This window comes from Centroberyx gerrardi, chromosome 4 (assembly GCF_048128805.1).
Source record: "Centroberyx gerrardi isolate f3 chromosome 4, fCenGer3.hap1.cur.20231027, whole genome shotgun sequence".
Lineage (NCBI taxonomy): Eukaryota > Metazoa > Chordata > Actinopteri > Beryciformes > Berycidae > Centroberyx > Centroberyx gerrardi.
The window spans coordinates 14558956-14581978 of record NC_136000.1 but is presented as its reverse complement, the minus strand read 5'-3'; the positions used below and the strand labels follow the sequence as shown (position 1 = coordinate 14581978).

Below are 23023 nucleotides of genomic sequence, written 5' to 3'. Positions count from 1 at the left end.
TTTTCTGCTATATTCCCATGATAAAACAGAATTTTCTCATGGCAGGTCTTGATATTGCCATGACACAGACAAAGTCAGTTTGACAATAGATATCATGGACCTTAGTTCTTTTTTTCCCCCCTTTATAGCAATTCTGTGTAGTATCCAGTAGAGGGAGTTGCTGGATATCTAATTTATCTAGACGGGACTGAGACTTGAATCTTTCTCCATCTGCAGCTGCACTCCAGGCAGATGGTTGCTCTTTAGATTAATGTTCAGAAGCATAGTTTTTCGGAAGCAAATCTAATTCATATTAAGAGATTAACAGAGGGCTTTTACCCTTGGTTCCTTTGATATGCTGTATGTAAGCAGTCTGTGAGAGGGATCTGCTATACTGTGTGTAACAGATAGTGTACATTCTCTCAAGTTAGTGGGGCACATAAACATCCCATTTTCTGGTCAGTTAAACATCCAGTAGAACGATGAGTCTGAATGATATTACATAAGAGGTATGGGACGGTATGAAAGTGCTAAATTCCACATTATAGTAATGCAATTCATCACGCACTGATGGTTTTCAGAATTATTTTTTTTTTCACATTCCAAGCCCCTTTGTTAATGAATGAGAGGGTATTTGCTATTATTTCTCAGGCTAGGCCAGCTGTAATGTGGTATTAAGACTTAATAGTTTCATTTTCCATTAATTTTTTAAGTATTATATAACAGGTCAAACACTTAACTCTTAACATCAAGTTGCTCTAAATCTTTGTTGTAAAGCTATTAGTTATTATAGTGAAGCAGAACAAAATTACATGGAAAAGTTTTGCCATCACACAAGTGGAAATGAGAGATTAAATCCTATAAAACTATAATTCCACTATGCATTCTGCTCTAATGGTTGCAAAAATTCTAATACTCATACAGGTCATTTAGGTAAAGACAGTACAGTAGATGATGTATTTTTTCTAGTAAGTATAACTACATGGTAGGGAAAAGGTGTGTATTTTGAATTTGCTGGAAAGAATATTCCTGTTGTATTTTTCAGACAGCACTGGTCTCTAACAGGTCAAAGTGCCTGGTGGTCACTGTGTGTTGTTTAGGTTTGGGCTTGTCGTCCCATCACACATCACCTCTGCATCTCTTTCTGTTTGTGCCACAATGGGAGCCTCCTGTCCTCGCTGCCAGCCAGCACACTGAGCCTTGTCTGGTGGGACAACCTTAGGCTCCCGGCTGGCTAACTTTAGCCTCACAGCTTGCATGGTCTCTCTAAGCCTTTTTTGGGGTTGTGGTGTGCCAAAGTAGATTTACCTTCAATACCCATTTATTAAATCTCTATCCATTAGACTCTGAGGCTTCCAAGAGCTGGCTGCATTAAGCCCGATTATGGGACGCCCGGCAGAGGAAAGGGGTCTATGTGTCAAGTGTGTCATCGAGTGATTTATATCCCCAGCTGGGATCTCTGTCTTGTCAGTCAGGAGTAAGCTGCAGAGAGGAGAGAGAGAAGCACTGCAATCCTTAATGATGGTGAAACTTTGCTAACTTGTGAAGTGTGACTCCGGAGCGTGCTGTCATGCCCTGGTTCTGCAGCGGCTTCCCAGGGCTTTTGTTTGATTTCTAATGTTGTTGATGTTCCTGCTCAACGACACTGACCCTGCTGCCAGAGGATCGCTTTCAAAGTCAGTTTGGCTTGCTGCTGTGACACTTCATCTGAGTCTTCAACATGGAAAATAAGGGCCCTAGTGGCACCTTCAAACGGTCCTCCCTCAAGCGCACCACATCTGGCTCGCAGAAGGTAAGATCGAGCCTGTCCAGCAGGCAACAGCAGTGTCACATTCAACAGGTGATCCAGTGTTTCCTGACACAGTTGGTTCCAACCTAGAGTGTTTCAAAATTTTCTTAAGAAACACCTTTTATGGTATTGTGACCTTTTTGCTTGAATCATATTTATTGTTGCATTCATTTTGAAAGTAAGTATAATGTTTGGAGCTGTTCTAAAGAATACACGGTTCTGTATATTCATCCTTTAAATGACCGTCAACGGCACTTTATCTTAGTAGCTTTTTATAAACTTTTTGTGTACAGTAAATACACAACTGATTATTATGAGAATGATGATGTATTGTACACTGGGTCACATGGCCATGGAACCATTACTATGAGCAGGCCACAATGCACAAGTAGGTCCTAACTTGTCATTTTGGAGCCACTATGGCCCACATAATAACATACTGTACATCCTACTAATATGAATTCAGGACTTGTTGTTTGTCATATACCCTTGGTGTGTGAGAGAGCAGCACATGGTCGCAGAGAGATCAGTAGCATCAGCCCTGCAGGGGTAGGTACTGCTAAGTGATGTTTGAAGCTGAGCAGGCTTCAAGAGGCACTCGCTCCACTACTGCAGTTTAATCCTTCATAATGGCCCAGTACGGGCAACCACAGCCATGCCAGATTAAGGACTTTTATTCTTTCTAATGTCTGCTTTCATGTGATTAACACACTCCAGTTATTAAATATGTCCTTGAAAGCAAGGAAGATGCAATTTGAATGTAGTATTACATGCATACATTTACTGCTGGCATTAGAACACACAAACTACATACTACTCCATTTTTGTGCATGCAAGCAGGGAACAGCTGTCAAATTGTGAGTGAATCAAAGCATAAAAACAATTTCATATTCAAATGGTTTGACATATGAAGTGTAAACTTTAGAAATGCGAAGTGCCATCACTTTTTTTTTTTTTTAACAAAAGTAAACCATAAACCTATACATATAAAGCATGAAAATGGATGTTTTTCACTTTACAGATTTCACAAACATCCATAATCAAAAGGCATAGTGCCATATTGTAGGGAAATGTTCCAGTAAATATTAGTTCTTTCAGATGCTGAGGGGAAAGTGTTATATGTTAGTATGTGGCTAAAGCAACCTGACACATGATGCATTAACATCAACAGTATATCTGACGCTGACATCAAGAGAATTTAGTGTGATGAGTTACTATACATTAGAGCAGGCATTATTTTGCCAGATTATAACTGATGAGAGTAGCATTCTGTTAATATTCTTTGTATAATCCAGAACCTTTTCATATAAGGTTTATTCTGTAAAGCAATCAGCAATGTCATGGCTCTCCACTGAATTATGCCACACTTTTAATGAGATCGGATATGTTGCTATATATAAACTGGTGGCATGGACCAGAAGGTTGGGAAACAGCAGACTCCATTTTTTCTCATTATGCATTTTTTTTCATGTTGTTATTATACTTTTTAATCCTGGATTTATCTTCTTTATACACATGATAGGCGAATACTTCATCATTTACAGTGGGTTATGGTATGATCAGGGATATATTTTTCATTCATAGTACATCAGAAATATAGGAGTAGTAATCAAATCCTTTAGAATATCCCGAATGGCTGAAATGAGGGTAAATGTCTTGTTTGTTGCCAGTCTTTACTAAGATCTTCCCTCATAAGCAGCCCCATTTTCTATTTTTAAACAGATCTCATGACTCTGATACAGTAAAGGGTGATAAAAGACACATTTCAAGAGAGACCCAATGGCTATGAATGCCTAACGGACTAACCTGGCTATTGGCCAAGAACTTATTCAGCTTAAGCTGTTTACATGAACCTTTCTGCTATTGAGTATCCCTTTTACCATGAATAAAACAGTAAACAGAATATTCCAGTCCACCTGTGGTGTCCTGTCCACAGATAGAACGGTCCACCAGCAACAAAAAGTATGAAAATATACAGCCGCCAGTGACCCTTTCCCTTTTTGACTGAGCAAATAGGTTACTACTAAATACATAATCTGATAGTCATAGTCTGAGCTTGCGAAGGCGGCGAAAACCAAAAGTTAAAGGAGTCAGATGTTGTTCTAAATAAATTATGAATGGAGCTAATGGGTAAAATCATTATTACGGTTGTGGTCAAAACAAAGGAAACACGACCGTAAAGATTTTCTTCAGTGATGATGGGGAGGAGTAACTTTTACCCCTACATGATTACAGGTCAAAACAAGGTGACATATTTGTTACTGATTGGCCATGAGGGGGAACGCTGCACTCCGAATACTCCATCTTTATGATGCCAGTGGAAAATGACATTGCAGAATCACCCATAAACACTCAATTAGGATCATATGCGGCTATTAGTTCAGTGTAATAACAATTGCATATAATGGTTGTAAAACCCTTAAAACCGTTGAGCGACCAGTGCCATGCCTTGTTGGTAGAGGCGTTGTAAACCTAGAATATGGAGCTCTCATTAAGAGAGAAATGCATCATGGGATGACAGTGATAATTCATTTGGTTATTTGGTTAGAGGTGATTTTACTTAGGCCCTTTTCAGGATAATTGCATTGTTTCCAGGCCAGGAAATGCACCCCACTCAGCACTAAAGCACTAAAATCTGCTTTCTTTATTTTGTCTAAATCCTGTTTGTAGGCAAAATGTCATTTGATTTCTTTCTTTCTTTTTTGTAAGGTCCTCCTTCGGGGGAAAACACAAAAAAACAGCAGCTTTAAAACATGTCTTATGACTCCCTCAACTCTTAGGGATAATCAGTGACATGTTGTGCTCATGTGATAGCTAACTGGATTTTCAAACCCAGGAGGACAATGAGTGCTTTTACAAACAGGCTGACAGTTAGTTTCATGGTTAACGCAAATTTGTCTTCGCTTTTGTCCAAATATCTCTCCTTCCCCGAGTGAAAAGGCAACTTTTAATTCAGTCCACGTGGAATTGACTATGAGTCTGAAATATTTTTTTAGACAGTAAAGTAGTCTACATGGGTTTCCTTCCTGTCACGTTGCATCAGGCTCTAACTGTTACAATTCTATTCAACACCAAAGCCAAGCAATTAGTTGCTTTTATCTTCACCCCTAGTGACATCACATTCCACATAGGACCCCCAAATCCTTTCTGATCCATTTCACTTGTCCTGATGAGGCTATTGTGGGAGAAGCGTCTTTGCTGCCATATTCAGAATAAATGATACGTCCCCTATGACACGTTTGACACATAGCTGAAAATAATTTACACGCAACTCTATAAAGCCATTGATTGTAGACGAGGATCACTGAATTAGATCAGTCAGTTCAGATGCCAACATACATCATTACATGCCTTTACCTTATGGCTGTTGTGGGCTGCGAAGTCCATGAAATTGCAGCTGCACTGGAACAAATTTGCTGTGATCCAGTTGCTCGCTAAGCTGTGGGTCAGGAGACAAGGGCCATGTGATTCCATTACAAAAAGGCATTAATATATGGCATGAGTATATCTGTGGACATATTGTTCAGTCATGTACTGCTCAAACGGTATCTTGAAAATAACTGTAATGCCATAACCGCTGCATTGAGAAATGAGTAGTAGAAGTAGTAGAGGTTGTTTTTATAAAAGTATTTTGTGTCATGTATTGTGTTAATCATGCAGTCGGCTCAGTAGACCATAGTCAAATTTGTGAGGAAAGGCATAAATTAGAGTGCAGCTACTGAAAAATAGAGGTCATAAATACCCTATCCGTTTTTTCTCTGTCCTCTTTCAAAGCCTGGCAATCCTCATCCTAATTCAGCAATTATAATTTTCATTTTACACAATTGTCTTTTGTTTTGAGTGATCACTTTCTTAGAGAATTCTGCATGTTGAAATGAATGTTGTTTATTGTTACTCGGCTTGTCGTTAAGTCTCGTTAATTTGCTCGGTGTGACACAATCTGATCCCGCAGTATCTAATTCTACTCCTTCAAGGTTTTTCTAAGTGCTCAAAGGCGGCTCTAACGAGGCGACTGGTTGCTGACTGGATTTTGGTTTTAATTGTGGTGGTTAATGAGTTTAAGTAAGCTGAAATAACTGCGTCATACCGGACAAACCCTTCTGGAAATGCTCTTTGTTTTCTTCGGCTATAATTAACAGCAGTCCACGTGCGTTTTTTTTTACCAGCGTTGGTCCGAAGGGGGGAAGCTAGCTCTCTCTCCCCGTCTGGCTTTCTGAGCCATCAACCACCAGCCACCCCGTCTTTCTCACCCTGAGTTACAGTCAGGCTCAAACTGCTCACTTCAACCATAAAAGGAGTGCTTATCAAACCCATTCCACATGAGACAGAGGTTTTAAATGGATGGCCATAAGTGTGTGCTGGTTATACTCCATCTCAGCTTCTAGCTCGTGCCTTCCTCGAGCTACAAAAGCATGTATTTAAAAGGTCTCAATAAATTAAAGTATTCTTCATCATGTGCCCTCATTAAGTCCAAAATGTGCAAGAGAACGTGATAAGATTTAGTCTGACTTGGCATTTCCCTCTCCAAACACTGACTAAAAAGAAGCCTATTGATATCCAAAGTGTCTGTTTTAGCCTTGAGCTGAAATAGTTGGATTTCAGGCGGCAGTCAGTAGGCTGACTCTGATTTTAAAAAGAGTCTTTCTTTAACAGTAGCAACCTACATTCAGCCTGCTGGAAGGCATTTGGAAGGTCACTAAAGTGTTGAGATACGAATCCATATGAAATAACGAAAATTAAAAACCAAAATTAAGAGAATATTGAATGACCCAGCTGAATGCAGGTCTGCTGAGTTTTCTTTTCTTTGACAAAAACAGGGTTGGTGGAAATAGAGATTAACTGCAATTAGCATTGACTGACCTTGCCCCCAACTGGAGACCAGTCATGTCTTAACAAGGCGCCTTCCAAAAGAATGCCTGCATCCAATTCTCTCAATTATGCAAATTAGGTTGAAATCAAAGTTGTCGGAGGGGGTGGACATTTTCAAATGAAAAGTTGGGGAGCTTCTCTACCTCTTTCTCCCTCTTACTGAACCAGACTACAATGTTTTTAGTCTGGCCACTCTTCTCTCAAGCACAGTCTTCTCACACAAGCTAAGATCATCCACACTGTGAAGTGAACACAAAGAAAGGAGTTTCAACAAATTGGAGATTAGGGGCCCGTTATCAAAGTAGATTTATTGTGCCTTGTTCAAGCGAAGGATGAAAATACCCTGTGGGCAAGGAGAAGGGGTCATGGGACTCCCAAAAGGATTACCTTGAACTGGAGTCATGAGACTTGGGCGAACAAAGACCCTGCTCACATGCTCATCATATTAACTGGCCCTCATAAAGTGAAGAAGTTTCATGTCCTGTGGGATTCAATGAGACCACTTGACTGGGTGTGCAGCACTGGGAGGCAGCGCTGTGGTAGAGGAGCGGCAGCATGCAGACCCTAGATCTCCCTATGAACCCACAGGCTTGATCTGCAGCAGCACTAGAGGTAGGACTTCGGCTCGGATGGAAGATTGTACGTAAGTGGATCTATATTCCACTCTAATTCTACTCTTAAAAGTTCATTTCATTAGGGATTGAACCGTACGACAGGATTAGTTCTGTACTTGTGTAATCATACTTAGTGGGAAGCGATGCGGTGCGATGATATTAATTTATAGATCCATACTATAAAGTGAATTCAGAGGCAGCGAGTGTGAGCAGGCAGCACTATATGAACGGCTGAGTGCTTACTAAACCATGATGAGATGGAAAATTGCTGAGAAAAGATTATTTTAAAACGAACAGCGACAACCACACCTAACTGTGGTTAACTTTTTGCAGTTATATTTTTTCCACAACTACAGATTTTTAACATTCATTCCATTCCTATACAGATATATTAAGAATATTTACTAGGTATTGAATCCACTCTGCATGTTTTTACTGTACTTGTTATTTCTAAGTTATTCGTAGTCAAATTGTGTTCATGGATCCCTTGTAAACCCATTACTTTTACACTTAAAATGTGTTAGTGAAAGATGTATATTTTTTCAATCAATAGTCTATTGATTTAACAAAATATTTGTTTTTCTCATTAATTTTATCTACTAAACCAAGTCATTATCAGCTGACTGCTGTGGATTAAGACAAGATGAGATGAAACTTTAATGATTACTGTAGGAAAATCATGCCATTGCAGTAATAAATAGTAATAGGATACAGCAAAGAAAAAATGTTAATTAGAAATGTATGAATGAAAGGATGAAGGGTATGGATTACAGTATTAAGAGGGTGTGCAAAAGAGCAGCAGTACTGTAGCAGTAAAACTCATCGAGACAATAAATGAATATGTATGATTAAAAACTTTTAGTATTAAATAAGTAAAAACATAAAAATAGCAATATACATGCAATATACAACAAAGGTGAGAGGAAAATGAGAATAATGTGCTTGTATTCACGTTAACAGGTCTAAAGAGAGCCATAAATATATCTAAGAGATGTACTTTGTAAAAAACTATACACCTTATCATATATATACTAATTACAGATAATATAGATAACATGTAGAGAGGTACCATAGGAGGCATCATATGTACTGAAAAAGTGACAGTTAGCAAGGCGCATGTGCATTGTTGTCTGTTCTCATTATCACTATCACAACCAGAATATATTTGGCTGAGGCTGGGGCCGTTTGGCCAGGAGGCATTACACACATAAAGAGAGAGAACAGTAACTACTGTGTTACGGCTGCTTCATACTTGTGATTTCTGATCACAAGACTTTATTACAATTTATCTGCAGTGTTTCATTCATACATATATCCTCAGGATTAAGGTTAAGGTTAAAGGACATTGTGATTGGCGATGGTTATATAGCAAACTGATTTGGGGGGAAATAAGAATTATCAAGGCTTTTTCCACTTTTAATTTACCAGTGTTTTCTTGAAAAGATCTGCTTCCAATGCTTTGGTTTTAATTGGGTCTCCACTGTCAACAATGGCCCACAGAGAAACTTTGCTTTGAACTCAGGTTATTTTTGCTCAGCACTGGAAAAAGATCAGACAGCTATCAGAACAGGATTTGAAATAGTGTGGTGGCATGCTACTTTTGTGTGATGCTTTCCATTGGCGAGCAGACAATAAAAGATGCCTCATAACACAGAGTTGTTAATCAACTGTGCACTAATAATCCCAGGAATAACAGGACATGTTCTGGATGAAATGAGTTATTCTTCTTGTTAACCTCACCATGTCATATGCCTTGTACCTGCCTGCTGGTACCAGGCAACATGCCATAAAAACTCTCTCCAGGGAAACAATTTTTCACTTTTATCATAATTTCTCCTCTCTGTCATCTGTGGGTTTCTTTTTAGAATGCAACTAGTCATCACCTTTTAGCCAGGATTACCGCTAAGAGGATTTTGATAGTGAAACTTAAATACGGAATGGCTTGCGGTGAAGTATACTACTGACATCTGTTCCAGCTCTTTCAGATATCGGCGGGGATGATCTGCCTGTGACCACTGTATGATACATTCACAGGCAGTAGTTAATGTAAACTAACACATTGGGATTTTCTCTTTTTCAGGCACAAAAAGCTTGGATTGAGAGGACCTTTCTGAAAAGAGAATGTATTCACATATTTCCCACCAAGGACCCAACCAGGTAATTTTTTTCTTCTGCACCTTCTCTTCTTAGCGGGTAATTTATCACCTGTGGTAACATATGGCCTCAAATTACAACAGCCATGCCACTGCCCCATATTTCTTGTTCATTGTGAGGGAGAATATGCAGAACATTGGTTACAGACAGATAGGTGAGCAGAGTAATCTCCCCTGACAGGAAATTTATACACTACAAAAAATAAATCATCAAAACAACTCGTCCAGTATAATACTAAAACAACTCAAAAATAAAAAATAATACAATTAATCAATTCACTGTCAAAATGACTTGAGATGTATTTAAGTTAACTAGACTTTTAAAGTCCATTTGTATGACTGTACAGTTGTAACGTTGTACGTTGTATTTGCACGTTTCCTTGCTGTATTATGCTGCAATTTGATTGCTACCACCTAAATTTCACTTTTATTCAAATTTACATAAAATGTGGATTGTGTATATCTTTATGATGTCTTATTTTATACAATTGTTTGGTATGTTTGGTAATTGGTATCCACTTAATTCTGTTCACTCTGTGAGCATAGTTGGGCCAAATCTTATCTAGTGTTCAAAATAAGTGAAATTAATTATTATTAGAAATAGTGTATGCCCACTTATTCATTCATTCACTGAATTATGGATATGTGATTATGACCAGAAGTTGTTATACACTCATTATGGATTACTTGTGATTCTAGGTTAAAACAATGATTTTTTTACAGTGTGTTGTAGCACATGATTACCATCCTGGGCTCTGAGAATAGGCTTAGAGCTGCCAGAGAGAGCAGCCCAGTGTGCGTTGAGGCACGTATTTCCCAGAAATGGCCACAGGCATGAAAGAGCCTGGGCAGTGTGTGAGCCGAGGACAACAGACAAACTCCACGAGGAGACAAACAACAACAGTCTTTGATCTGTGTCACTCACTCCTAATACACTTGATGCCACTGAGTGGAGTACTGCTCAGGGTTTTCTATGAATAATCAAATTTACGTGTGGAGCTCAGAAATCAGGGACTATGTTAGTGTCAACTGAGTGATTCTCTAACATGGTGCTCTTCCTCTATACTCTGTCTAGATGTGCCTGTGGTCAGCTGATCGCGCAGCACGTGGCCATCCTCCCTGGTGCGATCACCAACAAGCAATCGGAGGAGAACCAGCTGGTGCAGATTGAAACCCCACAGGAGAGATGGTCAGTGGTCAAGCACACCAAGACCTACCCAACAGACGCCTTTGGCATAATCGAGTTCCAGGGTGGAGGATTCATCAACAAGGCCATGGTGAGTTCCGCTTGTGGCCTTCTAACCAATCTGGTGCCACTGAGGTAGATTATAAATTGACCACTCTAAAGAGCTAAAACAGCATGAGAGAAGTACTGTCAGTGGGACTTCTCACTGAATGTGGTTAAATAGAGCAAATCTAACCTAATGTTCAAAAGTTGTAAAACTCAAAACAGTCAGGGTTCATAAGGTGACTGTGTGAAAATATTAAACATGACATTTTATATTGATCTATAGCCACTATGAGTAAAGCTGTAAATTGATTAGAAAAATGAATAATAAAAGAAATGAATTATGGATACCTATGATTAGAAGTTGTTATATATTCATTATGGATTAGTTGTGATTATCAGTTAAAACAATGAATTTTTACAGTGCATAGTGCATAGTGCATTTCACAGTGTAGGTTTCACCACTTCGGAGCCACTGAAGTGGATTATAAATTGACAGACACAGTACTGAACTTTTCCCTTCTTCTCTTTCCTAGTACATCCGTGTTTCCTACGACACCAAGCCGGACAACCTGCTGCATCTGATGGTGAAGGACTGGCAGCTGGAGCTGCCCACCTTGCTCATCTCTGTGCACGGAGGTCTGCAGAACTTCGACCTCCAGCCCAAACTCAAACAAGTGTTCGGTAAAGGCCTGATCAAAGCTGCCGTCACCACCGGAGCCTGGATCTTCACGGGTGGAGTCAACACCGGTGGGGACCTTGACCATTCACATAAGCTTTACAAACAGTTCAGGATAATGCTTTTAATGTTCACTTAACAAATCACAATTTCTGATATTAGAAGATTATCTAAATTCTCATTACATAATATCTATTCTGAAATTTCCTGGAGGAGATTTGAACAGCCCATTGTCACAGGTTTAGGCACTATAATTAAAGCTTTCGTGTGAAAATTTATCTCAAATGCAAATCTGTGTGGATTTTGCATGCACTAACCACACTGTGTCCCATGACGCAGCCCCATTAGGCAGCTGAAACAGTCATTATTCATGTTGCTATGTTTGGCTCTTAACAACTTAGGGGTGATCCGTCACGTCGGCGATGCCTTAAAGGACCACTCCTCCAAGTCCCGTGGGAAGGTGTGTGCGATAGGCATCGCTCCATGGGGGATCCTGGAAAACAAAGAGGACCTTATTGGAAAAGAGGTAAGAACATTTGGCGCTGCATTTCCTTAAGCTTCCTGAAAGACAAAGACGTTTTCATACTAATAGTTCTTCATTGTTGAAACGACTCAAGGCCCGGTGCTTGTTCTAATTCCAGGTAACCAGACCTTACCAGACGATGTCCAACCCACTGAGCAAGCTGGCTGTGCTCAACAACAGCCACTCCCACTTCATCCTGACTGACAACGGTACCTGCGGGAAGTACGGCTCCGAGGTGAAACTCCGTCGACAGCTGGAGAAGCACATCTCCCTGCAGAAGATCAACACTCGTAAGTCACCGTAGATGGCAGATAGCATGCCAGTGCTGCTTCATCCTCCATGGTGTGTGTGTTTGTGTGTGTTTGACCTTCTCGTTGTTCTTGTTGGACATGTGGATGGAGAGTTCCTCTGTGACCTGTGGGCTTCCCTTTGTCATCCTATGCCTGGAGCTTGGATTAAGGCAGGGACAGCAAAGGGATGCTCAGCTGTCACCACTGACTTCACTTCCTCCTGTGGTTTGTCTGTTGACACGTGAACATCACATCAACGTGCTCTACTTCAACATATCACTCTCCAAATTAACAATATTATAAGGTGACAATTCAGCAATAAATAGATGGATGGATGGATGGACAGACTGATCGTACTGATTGTAAATGTTGACTGTTCTCTCATGTGTTTCAGGTCTGGGGCAGGGCGTCCCACTGGTGTGCCTGATAGTGGAAGGAGGTCCCAACGTTATCTCCATCGCCCTCGAGAGCCTGCGGGACGAGCCTCCGATTCCTGTGGTGGTGTGTGATGGCAGCGGCCGCGCTTCCGACATCATTTCCTTCGCACACAAGTTCTCAGAGGACGGAGGGTGAGATATTGGATTATTTCTCCTTAGTAGTCCTCTGTTTTTATGCCTCTGATACAACTGTTGTATCGGTACAATCTTGTTGTAATTGGTCATTTTCATTTTATATAGATGTTTAACTTTAACTGTCTTGTATTGACATTTTAAATGGACCCCAGGAAGACTAGTCTGCCGCTTGTGCGTCGACTAATGGGGATCCACAATAAACAATAAACAATGATACAAAGCTTGGATGTCATCGTGAATCTCTTGTTCCAGACTCGTCAACGATGACGTCAGAGACCAACTTTTGGTGACCATCCAAAAGACCTTCAATTATAGCAAAAGCCAATCACAGCAGATCCTGCTCATGGTTATGGAGTGCATGAAAAAAAGAGAACTGGTGAGTAGAGGAATAAGCCAAGTAAAATATTTGAATCCTCATACAGGACAAATATCAGGCATAAACATAGTCAAGCTGCTGGTGTTTCACAACTACCTTGCATTCAAAAATAATAATACATGTCTGTTTCAATCAATAAATATTGAGTTGTAAAGCATTTGTTCTCCATTGTCATTCATTTATTCCACTCATCTGTCTATTCCTATTAACCTATTGAATAAACATAATCCCCACAACCTGCTTGTCATTTCTCCTACTCATTGTGGTCATGTGTGTCGTATCATTTAATCCACAGCTTCACGGTAGCACACTATAGGCCATCATCAATCCTAATGTGTTTTGCAAACAGCCTGTAAAGTGGCTGGTGGTCGTCCAACTCTGTTTACTTTAATGTAAACAGTATGATTCAATGCTTTACTATGAGATACTGACCTGGTAAATGTCTTCACAGTTAGCAGATTATCCCTGAGCTGAAAGTGTTTCCCCAAAGTGTTTTCCGGAGAGCCTGATACATAAATAGCGGCACCATTTGTGCATCTCCAGCAGATTTCTCTTACTTAAGTGATGTGATTAGTAGTTTGTAATACCCAGTGCATATAATCTCCAGGCTCCATACATTTGGGTGGGAAAGATCAGTGCACACAACCACCTGCTTAGCAGAGGCTCTTACTTCATCCATCCGCAGTAGCATGCACCACACAGATGGAGGACAAGATCCATCTCCCTAATCCTCAGCCAGGTTCCTCTCTCTCCATGCTAATTCTCCCTGGGCTTTTTCAGTCCCCGGAGTGCTATCACTTCACCAGAGTGTCTGTATCCTCTATCCCCAATGTATTAGACCGCCTAATGCTCCAACACACTCAGATAAGCAACTTAAACTGCTTTTTCAAAGATCATACAGCCTTTAGCTTTTTTCCGTACCATTTAGTTTTCACTGATACCCGACCCAGACAATGTGACAGGACTGCCAAGTTTTTGAGCTCTTTATATGTGACTAAGGGGGCATTTCATTGCCTGCTCTTAGTCTAAAGTGCCATAACTAACCTACAGGTGAATCAATGTCACTGTCTAGTCCCCACATAATCCTTTCATCCTAAGTGCATCCCATGTGAACAGCTGGGGCGGACAAATAAGAACACAGATTCAAAGGGCTGCAATTTGCAGCGATCTACCACCACCATGAAGCATTTAACCGAATTACGAGCTTACCATTACACAAGCCTCCCTATTTGAAACAAAACAAAAAAAAAAAGAACCGAGTGCACCCTTCTACTTTCCGAAAGAACACCACAAGTTTTCAGTCTAACAGCTCTGGGCTGATGCACAGGCCGCTCATTATTAACGCATCCCGAGACCAGTTCTGAAATCTCTGGCACCACGCCACATATTCATGCCAACCTAATCCCATTTACCATGGCTGCACATGTGACAGAGCCGTCAGTGTAATTCCATTTGATATAGTCCAGTCTATAACAATGCAAGTACTCTCACTCCATCTGACAAGTAAATTAGCTGTCCGTGCTCGTAGGGTCAATCACAGAGCAGAGCAGTGAGAGGTCTTACAACATGAAGTCCTCAACTTTAAACTGCAGTCTGAATCTCAATCTCCAATCAGTTGTCTCCACATGTACGGCACATATTGCTATACTGAGAGTGGGAATACACTCCTGATATCATTTCACTCATTCATTCACTTTTTTATGTGTTCAGTCTATCCATTCATTCACCTATTCATTAATTCATCATCACCCTGCCTACTTCACTCATTTACTCTCTGTTTTTTTTACTCTCAATCCTAGATTACAGTTTTTCGGATGGGTTCTGAGGGACAGCAGGATATTGAAATGGCCATTCTTACTGCCTTGTTAAAAGGTATTTTCTGAGTACATCACAATCTGATACGTGAACAACAAAGACCTCAATTATCTATAATCTCACAGCAATGTTTTTCTCACTGTGTACTACATACCGTCTGTTCAATACTCTCTCTCTCCCCATCCCTCTCCCTCTGTTTGTTGTGTCGTCAGGCACAAATGCCTCAGCCCCGGACCAGCTTAGCTTGGCTCTGGCCTGGAACAGAGTGGATATTGCTCGCAATCAAATCTTTGTTTATGGACACAATTTACCAGTGAGTGGTGTTCACCTCAAAGTACATATACTTCCACACATGAGTGCACTACAGTTGCTAAACATGTATTAAGCTTGAAGGAAAGGATTGAAACATAAAAAAAATGGACTGAAATAGAATTGAGTGTGTTCTCATATGCTCATTGACATACAGCAGTAGAACAAAAAGATCTTGTTTTAAAAGCCTCTCCTTTCAACTGAGTTGTGTTTCTCAGGGACACAAAAATCCCCACTATTGAATGTAATCAAGTAATAATCATAGCAGAGTAGGAGACTAATATGCTGATGTTCAAACAAAAGGATGCTATAGGTTTCTTTCTCTCTCGTTCCTGCTTGGTCAGCCTGCCAGCGCCCTCGTCAACACCACAACCGCCTCCACTGCCCCGACCCAGGAGAGGCAGAAGAGTCCTGTCAGCGCTCCTCGAAACAAAACCAGGGCAAAGAAGGGGAAGGGGAAGGGAAAGGCAAAACCTGAACCTCCAGAGGAAACCGATCCAAGGAAGCTGGAGTTGATTCGTTGGGTAAGACTGAGGATCACTGCATATAGAAAATAAACACTTCCAAGACTTCAGTCTCAGACAATGTTAGTACACACTTACAATTCCACACGTATTACCCTCTCTTAGGTAAACTCTCTGGAGCAGGCTATGATGGATGCTCTGGTATTGGACAGAGTGGACTTTGTTAAACTGCTCCTAGAGAACGGGGTCAATATTCATCACTTCCTCACCATTCCCAGACTAGAGGAGCTATACAACACGGTAGGCCGGATACATTGCAGCAAATGGAAATGAAAGATGAATATAAACAAAGTTGAAAACAGTTGCCATGTATGACTAACATATTCTATTCTACATCACAGAAACTCGGCCCTGCAAATACATTGCATGTTGTGGTTAGGGATGTCAAAAAGGTAAAATGATCTTTCCTAATTGCAACATAATGTAATATTTCAGATCATTTTAGGCTTTATTTTATCTTGAGATGCGTGTTGTATAACCTTGTTGTGGCGATGCTGCAGGGAAACCTTCCTCCAGATTATCAGATCACCTTGATTGATATTGGTCTGGTGCTGGAGTACCTCATGGGCGGAGCTTACAGGAGCAATTACACCAGGAAGGCTTTCCGCAACCTCTACAATAACCTGTATGGACTGAAACGGGTATGTGTGGGTGGAAGAAATTCATTTCTATGGGGTTGTTCATCACATCAAGTAATGTTTGATGGTAATTGTTTTTGTCCTCTTTTTGCAGCCCAAAGCTTTGAAACTTCTCGGAATGGAGGTGAGGCATCCTGTTCCAAGCAAAACACTTTCAATTTGCTAATAAAACACCATGATGAATCGACAATCAAACACGGCAGAATAATCTCTGATCTAATTATTTTCTATTTCATTAGGATGATGAACCACGGCAAAAAGGCAAGAAAAAGGCCAAAAAGAAGAAAGAGGAGGAGGTTGAAATTGACGTGGATGACCCGGAGGTCTGTCGATTCAAGTACCCCTTCCATGAGCTGATGGTGTGGGCGGTGCTGATGAAGCGCCAGAAGATGGCGCTGTTCCTGTGGCAGAGGGGAGAGGAGGCCATGGCGAAGGCCCTGGTGGCCTGTAAACTGTACAAGGCCATGGCCCATGAGTCTTCTGAGAGTGAGCTGGTGGACGACATCTCCCAAGACCTGGAGAACAACTCCAAGTCAGTGCCTCAGTGTTTTATTCCCCACAGTCTGATGCCTTGTAACTGAATAACAAACTGATATGAAATCTCTCACTTATATTTCAGTAGCAGTGTGACAAGTTGCTTAGCAAGGCTGTGGCCAACGTGCCTATCACCCCAATTTCAGCACCTTTACATTGGTTAACTTACCTGCCACTTTTAGAAATGACTTTGCTGATCATTTTTAAGAAGGATGGGTCTGGCATCAAACTATATCACAGACCCTTTAATCCAATATGAGTCATATTGCAGCCTGGGGTCGTCAGGCAGGTCCCTAATGGCTGTTTAAACTCACTTTTATAGACTTGCTGTTATGTAATGATCTTATTTATTAATTGCCCTTGACCTCCCTTTTATGTTTTACATTCATTTTTCTGCTTTTTTGTTTCTTCTTGCTTTGCTTACATTGTATTTACTATTGATTTTATCCTTTTTGTTTTTATTTACCCCTTTGTAAAGCGATTGAAAAGCGCTATACAGAAATTATCATTATACTTCTCTGTCTTTTATAGAGAATTTGGCCAGCTGGCCTATGAGCTCTTGGACCAGTCCTATAAGCATGATGAGCAGGTGGCCATGAAACTCCTAACATACGAGCTGATTAACTGGAGTAACTCCACCTGTCTGAAGCTGGCTGTGGCTGCTAAACAACGCGACTTCATTGCCCACACCTGCAGCCAGATGCTGCTCACTGACATGTGGATGGGCTGCTTAAGGATTGGCAAAAACCCTGGCCTCAAGGTGACATGGCAAAAAAATATATTTCCTAAACAAGCCTAAAAAACATTTCTCTACAGAAACTCTCTCTTTATCTCTCTCTACATTTTTCTCTTTTTTTTTAAACTTTTTTTTTAACTAGGCTTTTCCCCATTTCTTTGCATTTCTTTTTCTCTAATATTTTTCATCAAAAGTGCATTACAAATTGTTATTGTTATTGTGTTATCATTATTAATATTATTCATATGTTTGCTGTTGTTGTTACTGTTATTTTAGATTTCACAACACAACAGTGACAAAATAAATTCTGTGCAAATGCACAACAAACTCACTGCAGCATATAAAACTTTGCCCACCTAGGTTATTCTGGGAATTATCTTTCCTCCCCTGATCCTGCTGTTGGATTTCCGTCTTGGAGACGACACGTCCTATCACGGACCTGGAGGCAGCAATGAGAAAAAGGACAAGGATGATGACGCCAAATCCAGCAAGGTCCTGGTTCATCTGCGGGCCTTGTCAAATTAATTTATTTTACACATAATTCTACTTCTTGGTATTGTTGTCAAGAGTGACAGATGACAATCTCTAACTGTGACTCTGCCATTATGTTCCAGGATCCCAATGCTGATGCAACTTCTCGGAAGGGGGATGAAGAGGAGGGCAGCACTAAAGTCCGCAAAATCCCAATTGCCAAAAGATTCTTTGAGTTTTATGATGCGCCCTTCACCAAATTCTGGTTCAACACTGTAAGTTTCATTACTGTACCAAACTGTCATGACTACAGTTTTCATTAATAATGAAGTGACTTTGTTGCATTGACTTTATGGTGTTTCCCTCTTCTGATAGATTTCCTATCTGGGTTATCTGATGTTATACAACTACATTATCCTGGTGAAAATGGAGCGATGGCCATCTATGCAAGAGTGGATTGTCATCGCATACATCGTCACACTTGGCTCTGAAAAAGTCAGACAGGTAAAAAAAAAAAAAAATGTGATCATCATGTGACGATGTCATATCTCAAACGTCAAATGCTGTTCAAGAATTTTACGGCAAATTAATTGGAGAACTCTCTCTGCTTCTAACCCTGGTCTCCAGATTCTGATGTCGGAGCCTGGGAAGCTGAAACAGAAGATAAATGTGTGGCTGGAGGAGTACTGGAACATCACAGACCTGGCTGCCATCTCGACCTTCCTCCTTGGCCTCATGCTACGGCTGCAGCATGAGCCTTACATGGGCTACGGCAGAGTCATCTACTGTATAGACATCATCTTCTGGTACATTCGTGTATTGGACATCTTTGGAGTCAACAAATACCTGGGACCCTATGTTATGATGATAGGGAAGATGGTAATGAAATGTTATTTTTCAGTATGAGCCAAACAAAGCATGTGAAAATCACATGACAGAGATGACACACATACAAATATGACAAAACAATTTATGATGTTTCTATTGATTTCTTTCAGATGATTGACATGATGTACTTCGTAGTGATCATGCTGGTGGTGCTTATGAGCTTTGGGGTGGCACGGCAAGCCATCCTGCACCCTGATGAGGAGCCCACTTGGCGCCTGGCCAGGAACATCTTCTACATGCCCTACTGGATGATCTATGGAGAGGTTTTTGCGGACTCGATAGACCGTAAGACTAGAATTCATAGTAAGATTCTGTTTCCTGATTCTGGGCAGATGATCAGTACTAATTTCCATGTCTTCAAATCTGAGCCTTGTAATAGACAATGCGTTACATTATGATTCCTCAATATTTTGTCTCCCTCTGCTGGCACTTTTACAAATAGGCTCTTGCTTTAATACCTGACAAAAAAACAATTGCATTGAGGAAGAGCAGAATGGGTATTTTCTCCTCAATAATGATCATCTGCCATTAAGTTTTATTCACAGGAGTTGTGTTTCTTCTGTCAAGGTGAAGGCAACATAGAACCATTTATAAAAGGCCTAATTCACTAAAGGTTATTAAACCAGTTTTTCTGAATCATTCTGAATTTGTTGGACAAAGCTGTGAAATATCTATTTTCCCAATCCTAAAATCAGTTTCACAACAAAAACCCAAGTGGAAAATTCTTGGTTTCTTGGTTAAGTGGAGGCTAATTGGAGAAATATTTTGGTGACACCACTCCACTCTTTAGTGGGCATCAGCTTGACCTTGACAGAAGTATGATAAAAAAAAGGCCTATGTTCAAAGATTTTAACTCTTTCTCCATATTTCTCTATTACTATGCTTTTTGGGGATTTCTTGAAGTCTATGCAATGGAAATCAACCGTAAGTAATCTTTCACTCCAACATGCAATTCAAGTCACCTAGCTAAAGATCTCATTATAAACTCTTCAACTAAACCCTCCTTGCCCCACAGCGCCTTGTGGTGAACATTTATATGATGAGGATGGGAAGAAACTGCCTCCATGCATCCCTGGTGCCTGGCTCACACCTGCCATCATGGCCTGCTACCTTCTTGTGGCCAACATCCTGCTGGTCAACTTGCTCATTGCTGTCTTCAAGTAAGTACATGTCCCGATATTTGTTTACTTGATTATCTTACAAAGAACATCTGCTGACAGAAGTTTACTTTCAAGCCTCTATATACTCACTGGCCTTCGTGTCCTCTCCCACAGCAACACCTTCTTTGAAGTGAAGTCCATCTCCAACCAAGTGTGGAAGTTCCAGAGATATCAGCTGATCATGACTTTCCACGACCGTCCCATCCTGCCTCCACCTCTCATCATCTTCAGCCACCTCTACATCCTCTTCAACAGGCTGTTCCGGCGATGCGCCAAGAAGAAGCAAGAGGGAGAATTAGATGAGAAGGACCGAGGCCTCAGTTAGTCTCCTCTGATAATCAATAACATACCGTATACACACAAATGATTAATATAATGCTTCACTGGTGATAGAGCATAGTCTATAGGAAGGATTTTTAAACCTTTCAGCCCAGGATCCAAACTGATTAAATTTTGTCTCATCCTGAGTCATTAATAATTATACTCTGATCATGTTGGAACCCAACAGACATTCACTTTAGAAACATTTTAGATCCCGCCTCATTGCTTAAGAAACACTTAACGGATTTGTTTCCAACAGAGCTGAGGCTGAACCCAGAGGAGCTGAAAAATCTGTACGAGTTTGAGGAACAGTGCGTGGAGGAATATTTCCGGGAGAAGGAAGATGAACAGCAGTCCTCCAGTGATGAGCGCATCAAGGTTACCTCAGAAAGGTGAAGACCCATTTTAATTACAAGGGTGTAGTTAGTTGAGGCATTTCTAAGCATGTTGATTACACTCGTGAACTCTTCTGATATTTGTCTGGTGTTCTTGGCAGGGTTGAGAATATGTCCATGCGTCTGGAGGAGGTAAATGAGAGGGAGAACACGATGAAGGCCTCCCTGCAGACGGTGGACCTGCGCCTGGCCCAGCTGGAGGAGATCCACGGACGGATGGCAGTCGCCCTGGAAAAGCTGGCTGGGGTGGACAGGCTGGAGCTGACCCGCACATACTCGCGAAACTCCTCTGTGTGCGACCCCTCCTCCCTGCTTCGCCAGGGCAGCATCAACAGCGCGGACGGTTACAGCCTTTATCGCTTCCACCTGGACATGGAGGAGGCGAAGCAGAGGGAGGCTGATGAGGTGCCTAAGCCCAGCGTGGAAAGACAGAGGAGTTTGCGTCAAGGCTCCAGTGCTTCTACGTACGGTCAGACGCTGGATGTTGGTGGTGCGGAGAGAGTGCGGCCCAGCTCGGGTGTGGACATTCTGATATCACCATGTGAACAAAAGTCTATATCTGAGGCAGGGAGTGAAGAGGCCATAACCAACCAGATGGCAGACAAAGATCTGCTGGGCCAAGCACTGCGGAAAGATAAACTAAGGCCAGGCACTACCCCCTCTCCAAAAAGGACTAAGTCATTGAGATACTATCCAGTCGAAAGCCAAAACACCTCTCCTTTGACAAAGAAGAGGGCTATGAGTACCAGCATTATCAGCCCTCCTGATTTACAGAATAATGAACCAGAGGAACCCACGGAGGACGCTCAACCCACAGAGAAGGCCCAACTACAGCCAGCAACCTCCTCTTCTCCAAAGAGGACTAGATCTTTGAGATACTGTCCCACTGAAAGCCAAAACATCTCCCCTACCACAAAGAAGCGGGCTATGAGCGGCATCATCTTCAACCCAGCTGAGGCGGGTGATGAAGTGCTGGACACTGAAGACTACAGGTCACTGGTGGAGCAGGTAGCTAAAACACCAAATCAATGGCCAGAGAACTTGGAGTATCAGGTCCATCCCAGTCTCCTTGGTCACATGCCCAAAGTGTCAATGGTCAAAGCTCTCACCCAGCAGTTTGATATTCCTACTGGACTGGCAGAGCCTAACAAACAGGAGCATCAGATGGATCACATTCCTTTAGAAACTGAGGCAACTCCTCCGGCAACAGAGCCCATGGAAGACCAAATCAAGATGGAGAAGACAGGCCCAGAGGACAGTAATGAATATCTAACTGTAGCTGATGAAAAGTTTTTGCCATCTCACCGGTCACAGAGCTGGAATGCCAGTGAGAGGAAAGCCAAGGGCTTGAATATTAACAAAGAGCCAAGAGCCTCTAGCAGTGAGAGAGACATTGTTGGAGCATGTGGGATGTCAGCTGCTCAACTTCAAGATGAGGAAAGGATGAGAGGACCAGAGAAGAGAGAAGATGATGCACAGTAGAAGAAGAAGGGACTGGAAAAAATGAGCTACTCAAGGAGGAGGGGATCGATGAAAGGAGGAACAGAGGAGGATAAAGGCCCAGAGGGGTTTGACCCAGAGGAAAATAAGAGTGATGCAGAGTGGAGAAAACCATAAGAGATGAAAGAATCAAGTGGTACCAGCAAGGCGCAGAACTGTGAAATGGAAGGGAGCCTGCCATCTGAGATGGACTGATGACCAAGTTTGTGAAACTGTTTTCACATTAAAGGGGAAAACAGAAAGACAGTAACAAAAAAAAAAAAAACCTTACCAAACTCTTGTTAAACATTCTTAACCACAGTTGATGTTAGTTGTCAGTGCAGAAAAGTGAAATATTAACATATAACATTTTCTTTTGAAGATCCACGTTCTTTATTGTCTTTACTGTAACATTTTAATTGTTTCATTGTTGTTATTTCAATGTTACAGTGTAACATATCCACAACCATTCACATTACAGCTTTGCCAAGTCATTGTCTTTTTTTCTTTTTGTCTTTTTTTGTCTTTTTTGCCAAGTCATGTCCGCCGGCTCCTGGTGGATTGTTCCCAACTACATGTTGGAGATGTAAAGGGGACTTGTTGAATGTATACAATATAAGGTAAAGATAAAACGTACTGATAAGTATTAGTTGTGTTGACATATACAGTATATGAACAGAA

General features: G+C 41.2%; 1 protein-coding gene across 1 annotated transcript; it reads left to right on the top strand.

The window, feature by feature from the left end:
* The first annotated feature begins 1699 nt into the window (after nucleotides 1-1699).
* trpm1b (transient receptor potential cation channel, subfamily M, member 1b) lies at nucleotides 1700-22602 on the top strand. Its single transcript, XM_071896455.2, has 28 exons — nucleotides 1700-1771; nucleotides 9332-9408; nucleotides 10480-10681; nucleotides 11169-11382; nucleotides 11713-11837; nucleotides 11953-12124; nucleotides 12519-12693; nucleotides 12949-13072; nucleotides 14872-14944; nucleotides 15100-15200; nucleotides 15541-15720; nucleotides 15826-15960; nucleotides 16062-16112; nucleotides 16221-16361; nucleotides 16453-16482; nucleotides 16598-16890; nucleotides 17424-17652; nucleotides 17989-18120; nucleotides 18243-18374; nucleotides 18475-18603; nucleotides 18727-18978; nucleotides 19098-19272; nucleotides 19891-19911; nucleotides 20003-20147; nucleotides 20262-20467; nucleotides 20728-20860; nucleotides 20965-21832; nucleotides 21872-22602. The coding sequence occupies exons 1-28, from the start codon at nucleotides 1700-1702 to the stop codon at nucleotides 22343-22345; spliced, it is 5061 nt and encodes a 1686-aa protein (XP_071752556.1). The 3' UTR covers nucleotides 22346-22602.
* Nucleotides 22603-23023: the final 421 nt, after the last annotated feature.

Excerpts from the sequence above, each read along its gene's own strand:
- trpm1b (XM_071896455.2), top strand. The coding sequence starts at position 1,700 with ATGGAAAATAAGGGCCCTAGTGGCACCTTCAAACGGTCCTCCCTCAAG. Across the intron at positions 11,383-11,712 it reads CACGGGTGGAGTCAACACCG|GGGTGATCCGTCACGTCGGC; the intron begins GTGGGGACCTTG and ends TTAACAACTTAG. Across the intron at positions 14,945-15,099 it reads TCTTACTGCCTTGTTAAAAG|GCACAAATGCCTCAGCCCCG; the intron begins GTATTTTCTGAG and ends TTGTGTCGTCAG.